Source organism: Podarcis vaucheri (assembly GCF_965113315.1).
Source record: "Podarcis vaucheri genome assembly, chromosome: 10".
Taxonomy (NCBI): domain Eukaryota; kingdom Metazoa; phylum Chordata; class Lepidosauria; order Squamata; family Lacertidae; genus Podarcis; species Podarcis vaucheri.
Genome location: NC_138748.1, coordinates 4,675,917 through 4,688,018, shown reverse-complemented (window position 1 = coordinate 4,688,018; position 12,102 = coordinate 4,675,917). Strand labels below are relative to the sequence as shown.

Below are 12,102 nucleotides of genomic sequence, written 5' to 3'. Positions count from 1 at the left end.
GAGTCTTCTGGAATGCTGTACACTCAGGCCAAGGAACTTGCTTGAAGTGTAGGCAGTTTGAAGTCTCTGGATTGCCCAGGTCTGGAATGAATAATAGGAGCCTGGCCTCTTTCATTTGACTGCTCAGCTGTGTAGTGCTTTCTGTTGGCTACACTTTGACTTCCATTTCAAGCCACTGTCCTTAATGATACTGAGCTGATCAAATACCAGTTTTGGTTGTGTGGACATGTGTGCACGTGCGCATGCGCGCGCCACACACACCAGAGGCGCCAACTTAGGCCCCTGGTTATGGGTGCCCAGCATGTGTGATGTGCTGATGTCACATTGTAATGTGACGTCATTTCACTTGGGCCCCCTGGCCTCAGTATCTGACTTCCGATGGTACCAGAAGTTAGGTTCTGAGACCTCACAAGAACTCGGAAAGCACCTCTGAGGCAAGAGGCATCAGAGATGGTGTCTGAGGCCTTCCTAGACGTCTGAATCTAACTTCCGGTGCCACCAGAAATCTGCTTCTTGCAAGGCCTCAGAAAGCATCTTTGAGGCCTTGGAGATGCTGTCCAAGGCCTTGCAAGACCCCAGGCACCCAGAGCCCCCCATATTTGGTCCCCCCCCCCGAGCATCCTGGCTGGGGCCTTACAAAATGGAAACTTTGTATTCAGTCATATTGTCTGATCATAATACACAAGTGCTTATTTATACTCTTTTATTGTATTTTTGGTTTTTATGGAAGCCGCCCAGAGTGGCTGGGGAGGCCCAGCCAGATGGGCGGGGTATAAATAATAAATTATTATTATTATTATTATTATAGTTGCATAGATTCAGGAAGTGTAACTTCTGCTTGCAATATCTATGTTGCCTTGCCTAAAATATGGGCTGCTTCCCACTAAAGATTTGCTTTTGTCTCTGGTAGGATTTCCTTGATTATTTGAATGTGGAAAATGTCTCATTGTGTTAAGAACTCTGGCCATGATGCCATGAGCTGTACAATTAAGTACACTTGTGATTCTTAGGATTGTATTCGACTAAATCACTGCATGCTTGAAGGAATTTTGTGAGCACAATGCAACTTCACCCCTCTTCCCAATCTGCTCCTGAAGTTTGGGGAGAATCCAGGGGAGACTGGGAAGAGGGGGAGGGCAAGTTAAGGTGCACTCACAGAAGTTGTTCTGTCCATACAAGGGTTTAGTTCGATACAGCTCTTGTTTTCTTGAAGCAGGTGTTTTTTTCTCCACACCTTCCAGACAAACCATAAGCTGCTTTTCAACATTGGCTTCTGCTAGTGTACCAAACAGTCACAAATATAAAATGATGCTCCTGGGTTAATCCCAAGCCTGATTTTAATACCAAGGACAGAAATAGGAACTGTTAGGGACAGAGATTGGAATTTAAACTGCTTAGGTGTATTTGGGGACGTGGGTGGCGCTGTGGGTAAAACCTCAGCGCCTAGGACTTGCCGATCGCATGGTTGGCGGTTCGAATCCCTGCGGCGGGGTGCGCTCCCGTCGTTCGGTCCCAGTGCCTGCCAACCTAGCAGTTCAAAAGCACCTCCGGGTGCAAGTAGATAAATAGGGACCGCTTACCAGCGGAAAGGTAAACAGCGTTCCATGTGCTGCGCTGGCTCGCCAGATGCAGCTTGTCACGCTGGCCACATGACCCAGAAGTGTCTGCGGACAGCGCTGGCTCCCGGCCTATAGAGTGAGATGAGCGCACAACCCTAGAGTCTGGCAAGACTGGCCCATACGGGCAGGGGTACCTTTAGGTGTATGCCACATAACTGAAGCCACGATTTTAATTTCAGCATAATGTTTGCCACTCTTATTTTTTTAAAAAATGATATTTATTACTTTTTCAACATTTTCAACACAACACTACAAACAAAAAAGAAAAGAGAAAAAACAATACAAATACAATACAAAAACGCTACATGGACTAACAAAACAAAGCAAAAACAAACAAAACAATTTAAAAACACCTCAAACATTTTCAATATCTTATATTTCATTCACTTATTTCCAGCGACCTCCTCACACCTCCCTTTTTGTATTCCACTTCTATTAATTGTTTCAGCAATTCCTTTCCATCTTACTCTGTTTTCTATCCTATAATTATCTTAACACATTCTTGCCTTATTTTTCCTTTAATTTTCTATTAATCTATTTATACTTAATTCCTTATGACATTTCTACTAAAGCCATATAACTTCATTCCAACATTTTTCTAACATTCCTTAATTTTACAATATTTCTATAAATAGTCTTTAAACTTTTTCCAATCTTCCACCGACTCTTCTCCCTGGTCTCGGATCTTGCCAGTCATTTCCGCCAATTCCATATAGTCCATCAACTTCGTCTGCCATTGTCTAGCACTTCAGTGCTTTCAAGAAGCAGCCATTCTCTCAACCAGCAAAAAGGAGATGGTTCACAACAAAATTTAAAGGTCTGGCAGGGCAGGTCCACCTCCTTCTTTGGCATCCATCAATATCTTACTCGAGGCTTCCTGCCCTGCCAAACAACTCTAGAAACATCCCTCTGCCACCTCCTGAAACAAACCATCCCATCCAAAGCTTGCAATGTTTGAAACAAAAGCAACATCCCCAGCAACACAGCAGCCCTCATCCCCACCACAGTAACTCGGCCCAACAGTAACAACTTCTGATTTGTCCATATTTCCAAATCCCCCTTCTCTTCAATCCAACATCCTTCACAGCTATCCTTCAACAGATTCACATTTTTGGCGGTCATACTAACCCCCAAATACCTCTCTTTCTCAACCGATGTTAGTCCTGTTGCCTCCTGAAACTCTGTCAAGCTTTCCTTTTCCAGTTCAGATAGGGCTCTGGTCCTCAAATTCATCTGTTCTTCTTTAAGTTCAATCAGAACGAATGTCAGCTTGTGTTCATCAGGTTGCCTTTGTATGGATGGGACTCTCCTCTCCAGTTGTATTGCTTTAGATTCAGCAGCAAGGGTTTTTTCCCTGACTTCATTTGCAGTTTGCCGTATCAGAGTAGATTCCTGTGTCAGTTTCTGAATTGGTATTCACCTTTTGTCCCAAGTTATTTAAACTTTCTACGATTAAGTCAATTTCAATATTTGCAGCATCCATTTTCACATTTATCACGTCTGTTTTCTTGTGAAGTTGTTCCAGCGAATCGTTTATTTTCAATAATGCAGCCACTAAGGCCTCTTCTGTCGACATCCCGTCTGTTTTTTCCTTTCCATTTGCCATAACACTTAAGAGATTCAAGGTCAATTCCAAAGTCTCACACTTTTATCTTGCAGCTGGAAATTCCCCTAGCCCAGCTCCTGTAAAGTAACCAATTTCAAAAGCTTCCACTAGGGGAAAACAGTTTCTATTTGTATCAGTCAGTATGTCCTCTTTTAAACACAGTTTCAATAATCCAAAATTAGTTTCAATTTTCAGTTACTTTCCTCCTTTTTTTGAAAACAACCGGAGACAGTAGAAACAATGTATTCTCTTGTTTAGCTACCTGTCAATGAACGTTCTAAACACTGTCAATGGATGTTTTAAAAAACATCAATCCTGCTAGCAGCCCGTTTCCAGGGTCAGAGCGGCGGTATTTTAACTCTCTTAACTCCTACAGGCATATTCAGTCCACCACTTCCCCCCTCTTCTCCTGTCTCCAAAAAGGGGGGGGGGTTTAGTTCTTTACCGATGGAAATTTAGTCTTTTACAAAAGGCTTTCCAAGACTTTAGCTTGCAGCCTTCTTGCTTCAGTTTATCTACAAAAGGGGGAGGCGGACTTCCTGTATTGAACCTCCCCGTTTCGATGCCAGATTAAACGTTTAAAAATCCAATTCTTCCCAATTCAGCTCTACTCACGGGTAATTACTTTAGAGTCAAATTGTCCACAGGAAAAAGTCAGTGCTCTCCGACAACAGCTATGCGGCTTCGCTCCGTGGAAGAAGTAGACGATTCGAAGCACCGCGCCACTCACCCCACATCGCTTCGGATCCCCGAAACCGGGTTTCCCCGCGAGTAGGGGAGGCGCAAAAGGTGCCCGCCGAATCCCACGTTCACAGGCTTCTCCCGCCTGTGATTTTTACGGGTCTCCGCCTCCGCTGTGGCGGTACAGACCCAAATTCCCACAGGGCAAATTCCTCCCGATCAGAGGAATTCCGCCATTGCCGGAGGCACCAACCCGGAAGTCCAATGTTTGCCACTCTTAAGACACAATTTCCAAAGCTTGTAAGTTTACTTTTCCAGCAAGTGATTGATATAAATATTTGTTTTAAAATGTAATTTGTGCTTGCATAATCTACTAGCTCAAGGATATTCTTGGTCAGCTTCTTCCAGTATCAAAAAACTTCACTTGGCTGCTAAGGGGTGGGATGGGCGAGCAGGAGGCAGGGGAAAGGGGGGTGGGTGGGATCAATTTCAGAAAGTAGGCAAAAAAAAATCTTTTAATAATGCAAACAAATGGAAACGTCCTTTCCTACAAATAATTTAATGTCCCTTTTAAAAATACAACTGGATAACCAGGTATATTGTAGAATTTTTAAGTAACTAATGAATCAATTTCTCTTTCAATAGGTCGTTCTGTGTTGTTGGAACAACCACGGAAGTCTGGCTCTAAAGTAATGAGTCATATGCTTAGCAGCCACGGAGGAGAGATTTTCCTGCATGTTCTAAGCAGTTCTCGATCCATTTTGGAAGATCCTCCTTCAATCAGTGAAGGATGTGGTGGCAGAGTCACAGACTACAGGATTACGGTAAATGTCTTTATGTCTTTTTTCTTTAAGCCATTATCCTCTCACAGCCACAAGGCTAGGCAGAACCCTTGTATGAATGTCACGGAGGGGAGCTTATAATCAAGGGACAGGGAAAAAGGAAGCGGGGCCTATTTTTCTAGAAATTTCAAGAAAAAGTGAAACTGATTAATTCCTCCTTTGAGGAATGACAGAATAACCTGGACTTTGAAGGCAACCTTAGTTTTCATTCCTCTGGACTGAAATTGGGGCCACCAACAGGTTTTTGTGGGATCTGGGCAAGCAATAAATGGTTGGTTTTTAAACTGATTTGGCTCTATTATAATCGGAGGTCTCAGTTGTCCTTGGCCCAAAATCCAGCTTGGTGTTTTGGTTTGTGAACTTTGCCTTGGAATAAGAACATGTTTCACTTCCTGTTGAGTGTGTTCCATTTGTAAATTGAGTCCCCCGCTGCTATGGGAAAGCATGCCTTAGTTTAAGAACGCTTTGGTTTAAGAACGGACTTCCAGAATGGATTAAGTTCCTAAACCAAGGTACCACTGTACAGTACTTCAAGAAATTCCAGTCAACAACATCCACTCTGAAGCTCACAAAACACAACTTTTCTTCTTCACTGTGCCATTTTGTGCTATGTGATCTCAGCTTTAAATAGGTGTTGCTTGAATCTTGAGCAACGCTTACAGGATCTGAAATGGCTTCATTAAAAGATTTCTGCTCAGTATTTTAGCAACTTAATGTGTGAATGTTTCAAAACTTTTCAAAACTTTGTGCAGCTAAACTTTCCCTGCTGGTAACAACTGTAAGATTTGGCACTGATATTGAAAACTAAAAAAGCCTATTTAAGCTAAGTTGCATGTAATATATGATGATCAGACGGGATATTATAATTGAGCAGTAATCATGAAATGTTAGGAAAAATTCTCCTTTTATCTTGTTTGTTTATTTAGGATTTTGGTGAATTTATGCGGGAAAACAGGCTTACTCCTTTTCTGGAACCCAGATACAAGAGTGATGAAAGTTTTGAGATTCCCTTGGAGCGAGCCAAAGATCAGCTAGAGAAGCATACTCGCTACTGGCCCATGATCATCTCACAGACTACTATATTCAACATGCAAGCAGTAGGTGACTGTGGATTGTTTTTAAACCCCAGGCCTAAACCACATTTTACATGGTAATAGGCAATTAAATATGGTTGGGAATGCATTATGCATTTAATGTTTGCTTAATATTAATCTATGCACGTGGTACTTTCAAAATGTTACAATATCTCCTCAGCCCTTAACAAGAATACTCTTAAGCTTTTTGGGGGCTCAGGCAATCAAGTTCACTGTTCTTTCTACACCTCCCAAGATTTCAGGGTTATTTCCCCCTTCTGGTATTGTGTGGTTTCTAGGGTTCACTGAACGTATTCAGTGCTATTTGATCTGTTTAGTTTGAGGGAGAGGTTGCCCCCTCTTAATGATTTTATTATCATTATTATTGATACTTCTTTAAAACTTGAGGTTCCTCCAAGCAAGCGGACTCCTCCTTGAACCCATTTTGGCTCCATTTTTGTCAGGACAAGGGCACTGAGCTATTAGATGGAATGAATTTGGGTGTCTTAATAAAACCAATTTATGGCTTCCTGCTGGTTACTTGCATTGTTAACTCTTCAGCATATAATGATTTCACTGCCATCAAGTTCATGGAGGATAAGGCTCTCCCTTATGGAGTTGCTCTGTCTTCACGGTCAGAGGCTTCAGAATACCAGTTGGTGGAAACCACATTGGGTCCTGGTTGCGGGTTTCCCACAGGCAGCTGCTTGTTCACTGTGAGAACAGAATGCTGGACTAGATGGGTCTGATTCAGCAAGTTTTTCTTGTGTTCATGAAGAACATCTGTTTTCTTTTGATCTCATAGGTAGTGCCATTGGCCAGTGTTATTGTGAAGGAAGCATTGACAGATGAAGATGTCCTCAATTGTCAGAAAACAATTTACAATTTAGTAGACATGGAAAGAAAAAATGACCCACTGCCAATATCAACAGTTGGAACAAGAGGAAAGGGCCCTAAAAGGTAAATATGACTTTTTGGTACATTTAACTCAAATTATATTTCGAAAGCAGAAGTTACCAGCTTGCTCCTCTCCTTTTTACTCATTTATTGTGCAATGCACCACATACATCAAAGGTATTGCATTAAAAATTATTTTTTACTCAGAAGTTTGTCCATTCCAGAATAAATTGTGGAAATGAATCTAGAAGTCTTAAAATAGAAGTGAGGATAAATTAGATACTTGAGATTGGAGAATTTGTGTAGATAAGAATCAAATCATGTTGTCTTTTTCAATAGAGATGAACAGTACAGGATCATGTGGAATGAACTGGAGACTCTTGTTAGAGCACACATAGCCAACTCGGATAAACATCAACGAGTTTTGGAGTGCCTTCTGGCTTGCAGAAGCAAACCACCTGAAGAAGAGGAGCGCAAGAAACGGGGGAGGAAAAGAGAAGAAAAAGAAGAAAAGTCAGAGAAAGCAGGAAAAGACTATGAACCAGAAAAATCCTGGCAGGAATCAGAAAGGTGCTTTATCAGGACCAATAGAATTTTATTTCAGGTTTTATATTTATATAAACGGCAGGAGTGACAGGCAGATTTTCTTTGTCTCAGCACCACTAGAAAGAGTTGATTTTGGCCTGTTGCAAGGAGACTCTAGTATGAAGCCTAAAGCATGGAATGGGAGCTCTCCAGAAAGTATTAGTATCTTTAAAAAATTGTTCAAGAACCCCCCATCAGCAGAGGGGAGAACCCAGGCTACATCTGCCCTTACCTTTTACTTGAGGTTCATGCTAGTTCCAAGTATCAAAAAGTGTTTGTGGAATGTGTATTCTGCAATTTGCCTACAAGCATAATGTGCTTACCTCATGAATGTTTGTGTGTTTACACACACTGGGAACTGAAAGGTTAAACTAAAAAAGAAAGAAAAGCTGGCTTTAATAAAAAAAATACAAATTAAGCAGTTATTCATGCTTCAAAAGTAACAGAAATATAGTAATTTGCTGTCCATAGATTTAATTCTAATTTCTTCCCAACATAGTTTGTTAAATAACAACCTCTTTTCAGCGCAAGTCTCCAGCGTTTTTGGCCCATTCTTTGATTCTCTAGGTAATATCACTGTCTCACAACTTACTAAATGGAACTGTTGGTGTTGAAATTGCAGTGGTAATTCTTTTTATTTATTTCCGCAGGTTAAAAGGCTTATTAGAGCGTGAAAAAGAGGAATTAGCAGAGGCAGAAGTAATAAAAGATTCACCTGATTCTCCTGAGCCACCAAACAAAAAGCCCCTTGTTGCAGTGGATGAAATTCCAACCATTGAAAAAACTAAAGGTAGATTTTGAATAATTGCCAAATAAGTTTTTTTTTAAAAAAAGAAAGAAAAAAAAGTTAAAAACTGATTTGAGGTGCATCATCATGTGTGACCTAACATTAAGCTTTTTAAAACAACAACAATACCACCCAGTAACCTTGGAGAATAAAAAAATTCTTTATAAAGTGTAAATGTTAGAGTGACTTTTGTGCTGTAAATAACTAGAAAACCTGCTTGTTTGGGTGGAAGAAGAATAACTTCAACAAGACATAGGCCTGTATATCTGCTGGATGCTGCCAATGTTGTTTTAATCGAAGTGAATGAAAGAACCGTATATCTGGGGCTACAGAATGCAAACTATGCTTGCAGGATGCCTTCAGAAGAAGTGACACAAATATTCTTAAATTTCTCTGCAAAGAAGTACTGCCATGTAACAAGTATTCTTGTGGGGAGAGAGGCATGTAAGTGGTCTAGCACGGGGGGGGGGGCAAGTGCTGCACTCTCCCCCCCCCCCATGGACTGGGCAGAGGGTGAACGGGGTGATGGCCTAACACAAACATTTATTTGCAACCTCAAAAGGGGTTAATTAAAAAGCTTAACATACTGATTCACAACACCAGTCCAATGTGCTTTTTGCAATGACCAGTCTTTTAAAGACCCTACAAAACTTAGAATCATCAAATTGTGGAGTTGGAAGTGACCTCAAGGGTCATCTAGTCCAACCTGCAAGGCAGGAATTCTCAACATGCTGTCCCCCACCCAATTAGAAACCAACCATACCAGACCCTGCTTAGCTCTACAAAGCTAAGCAGTGCTCTCAATGGTTAGAGTTTTGGACCCCCACTGGGCATTGAAGCTCCCTGGGTGACCTTGGGCCACTCACCATCTCTCAGCCTGACCCATTTCACAGAGTCGTTGTGAGGATAAAATGGGGAGGAGAACCATGTGCACCATCTTGAGCTCCTTTGGAGAACATGCGGCATAAAAATGTAATGAAGAATAAGAAGAAATAATTTACTAGGCAGTCCCAGTTAACACAGGAATATACATACACATTGCTGTATGAAGATTAAGGTTTCTTTCTGAAATGCTATATTTTCTGTATAAAGCGTGTGTTCTTTCCTTGAATTTCCTGTAAGAATCCCAATTTACCATTCAGGAGGTAGCACCTTTCAGCTCCTGATGAAATATCTTTTGCAAGGAGGCAGGAGAAAACTTGCACAACAAAACAGAGCACAAAAATAAATCGCCTTCCTTCAAGCCACCCTTCAAATCAGGTTTAGCCACAATCTCAATCCCCCCAACCCAATTCATTTTCAGCAGCATCCTATGTATTGAGTTCAGTGAGACTTGCTCCTAGGTAAACAGGGATAAGATTGCTGTGCCCCCTCAAAAAAATGACGCCCCCCCATGCCTTTGAAGGCATGGCAGCAGGAGGGATCCTGTTGCTTACGTACTTTCCTGTTCCCCTTTCCCTTTCAGCTTTGTGAGCCATTTCTGTCTTTGCAAGATAGGAATCAGCATTGCCAAAGGGCTATGCAGAAGAATCTCTTCACCCCTCATTCTTCCCTCTCATCTTCCCTAGATAGCTCAGTCATTGGAACTTGAGACTCTGAATCTCGGGGTTGTGTCTTCAAGCCCCAATTTGGGCAAAAGATTCTTGCATTGCAGCAGGTTGGACTTGGTGACCCACTTGGTCCCCTCCAACTCTACAATTTTGATGCCCAAGAAAGTGCCCACTGCTGCTCGAGAACAGTGACAGGTGGCCTTGCCAGCACAAGGAAGGGCCAGACCCCATTTCCTCTTCCCAACTCAGTGACCCATTGTTGCTGATCAGGGTGTTACACTGATAGAACTGCAATAAACATCCTTGTGTCTACAAAATATGACTAAGAAGTGACAGAAATAATACAACTGGCAGAGCTTTTTCACTTACAGTCAGACCTCGGTTGTCAAACTTAATCTGTTCTTGGAAACCCGTTCGCCTTCCAAAATGTTTGACAACTGAGGTGCGGCTTCTGATTGGTTGCAAGAGCTTCCTGCACCCAGCAGAAGCCATGTCAGACGTTCGGCTTCCAAAAAACGTTTGAATACAGAAGCATTTACTTCCGGGTTTTCGGCATTTGGGAGCCGAAACGTTCCAAAACAGAGCCATTCAGTAACCGAGGTTTGACTATAATTGTGAAAAATGTCTGTCCCTAGTTATGAAGTGAAATCGTTATTGTTTTGTACTTTCATTGAGAAACTAGTGTTGTGAGAAACCAGTTGGGTTGAAGAAAGTCTGTAGGCTTTGTTGTCCCTGTGATGAATTATACTGATACTTAATTTTGGATTTTGTCTCTGAATTAAATGTGGGTTGCTTTTAGATATTCCCTGGTCTGTTAGAAATGATGGTGCTATTTATCCTGGATCCACTGCTGGTGAAATATGAACAAAGGGAAAAGCTGTGTTCATGTATCTGTAACATGTATGCTGCTTGTTGTGTGAGTTTTTGAATGAAAACTATTGAACGTACTTAAATTGTGTTTACCAAACCTAGGGCCAGTTTCTCTCCTGTCTTTATGGAGCAACAGAATTAACACGGCAAATTCTAGGAAACATCAGGAATTTACTGGTCGCTTGAACTCTGTCAACAACAAAGCTGAGTTATATCAACATCTTAAAGACGAGAATGGGTTTGTACTACTAAATAGCATGTTACTTGATGTGATTTTTTTTTACTAGCCAAAAACTGTCTGAATATCATATTTATAATTATATCAGTGTCATGGAATTCTACTCAGTATTGATCCAGAGCAGATTGCAGCATATAGTTAGCAAAGTAAAAACTTAAACATGTTGCAGGATTCCCAGAAAATAGGCCAGAGGCAATTAATATTTGATCCAGTAGAGCTTTACTGCTACTGAAGGCAAATGAGCATAATGGTCACAGATCCAATACATTCAGGATTGGCACAATCCATAAGAAATCCAGTTGCAGCAGACTTCACTTAAGCTTACAATAACTTACAATAAGACTTACAATAAACCTTAACACCAAACATACTATGTACAGAACACTGCACAGAAGGAAAAGAGATAGAAAGAGAAAGTGAAACCCAGACTCCTTCTGGCCTATTTTTATAGTCAACATGACCCTGACAGAAGAGAGAAGAGAACCAGTGTAAACCAGCTGCACTCAGCTTCTCGGAAGGTATAACCCAAACATCATGAACTTTCTGCTTGCTTCTTTCACATAGAGAAACTTTGAGAACCCTCTTGAATTAATTAGAATAGGAAAGATCTCTACACATCAGATCAATAGTTTCTGCACCAAGAAATGCAAACTGACAATCAGAAATAGGGTTTTAGTAAGCAAAACAAAATTGGAGTAAGCAAACTTGTTTTCCTCAGTTTATCTTGTTCTTCTGCAGTCTCAAAATAATGATGAAAGGTTAAGAGACACACGTGTTATTTTGGCAATTAGTTATGCATGCAGTTGGGTCAGGTTTAGTCTAGGAATAAATATAGCATAAATATTTTTGAAACGTACTAATCAATTTGGTTGTAAATAGAAAAATCTGGGGCGGGGGAATGCCAATTTTTTTAAAAATAATTACTAGAATGTTCTTAAGGCAAAATTTATTTGTTTGTTTGTTTATTTGCTTTGTTTCAGAATGGAAACAACAGAAAATGGGAAAGCCAGCCGGCAGTGAAAATGGAATCTAAGAATTATATTTTGTTATGTTGCATAAACATTTTATTCTTGATTCAAATTGATTCAAACTTCAGTTGCTTTGATTGTTTTTCCCCTATTTTTAGCACTTTTCTATAAAAATAGAAAATCTCAATATTATATTAAATGTGTAAATCATTTGTCCCAAATCCCTTTTTACTCTAGGATCAAATAAAGCAAGACTTCATTTCCAACTATTAGTAAGGTCTTTGTAAAAAAATGAATTTTAAAATGTTTTTTATTCCCTCTGGAGAAACACAGTATTTTTTTTTTACCTGGGTTTTGTTTTCAGGTGCGCTTTTAGAGACATTAAA

General features: G+C 40.6%; 2 protein-coding genes across 5 annotated transcripts in view; one reads left to right on the top strand and one right to left on the bottom strand.

The window, feature by feature from the left end:
• INTS13 (integrator complex subunit 13) overlaps nucleotides 1–11,982 on the top strand; it is a gene marked incomplete at its 5' end in the record, with an annotated part of 29,488 nt that extends 17,506 nt beyond the window's left edge. For all 4 annotated transcript variants that reach the window (XM_082240115.1, XM_082240114.1, XM_082240117.1 and 1 more), the window contains 7 exons: nucleotides 4,552–4,730; nucleotides 5,675–5,849; nucleotides 6,631–6,781; nucleotides 7,058–7,288; nucleotides 7,954–8,093; nucleotides 10,613–10,748; nucleotides 11,729–11,982. In XM_082240115.1, the coding sequence (XP_082096241.1) occupies nucleotides 4,552–4,730; nucleotides 5,675–5,849; nucleotides 6,631–6,781; nucleotides 7,058–7,288; nucleotides 7,954–8,093; nucleotides 10,613–10,748; nucleotides 11,729–11,768 (1,052 nt within the window). In that variant the 3' untranslated portion in view covers nucleotides 11,769–11,982. The remainder of the gene's footprint in view (nucleotides 1–4,551; nucleotides 4,731–5,674; nucleotides 5,850–6,630; nucleotides 6,782–7,057; nucleotides 7,289–7,953; nucleotides 8,094–10,612; nucleotides 10,749–11,728) is intronic.
• The window catches only part of STK38L (serine/threonine kinase 38 like), a 502,631-nt gene that overhangs the window by 134,957 nt on the left and 355,572 nt on the right, over nucleotides 1–12,102 (bottom strand). The window lies entirely within an intron of this gene.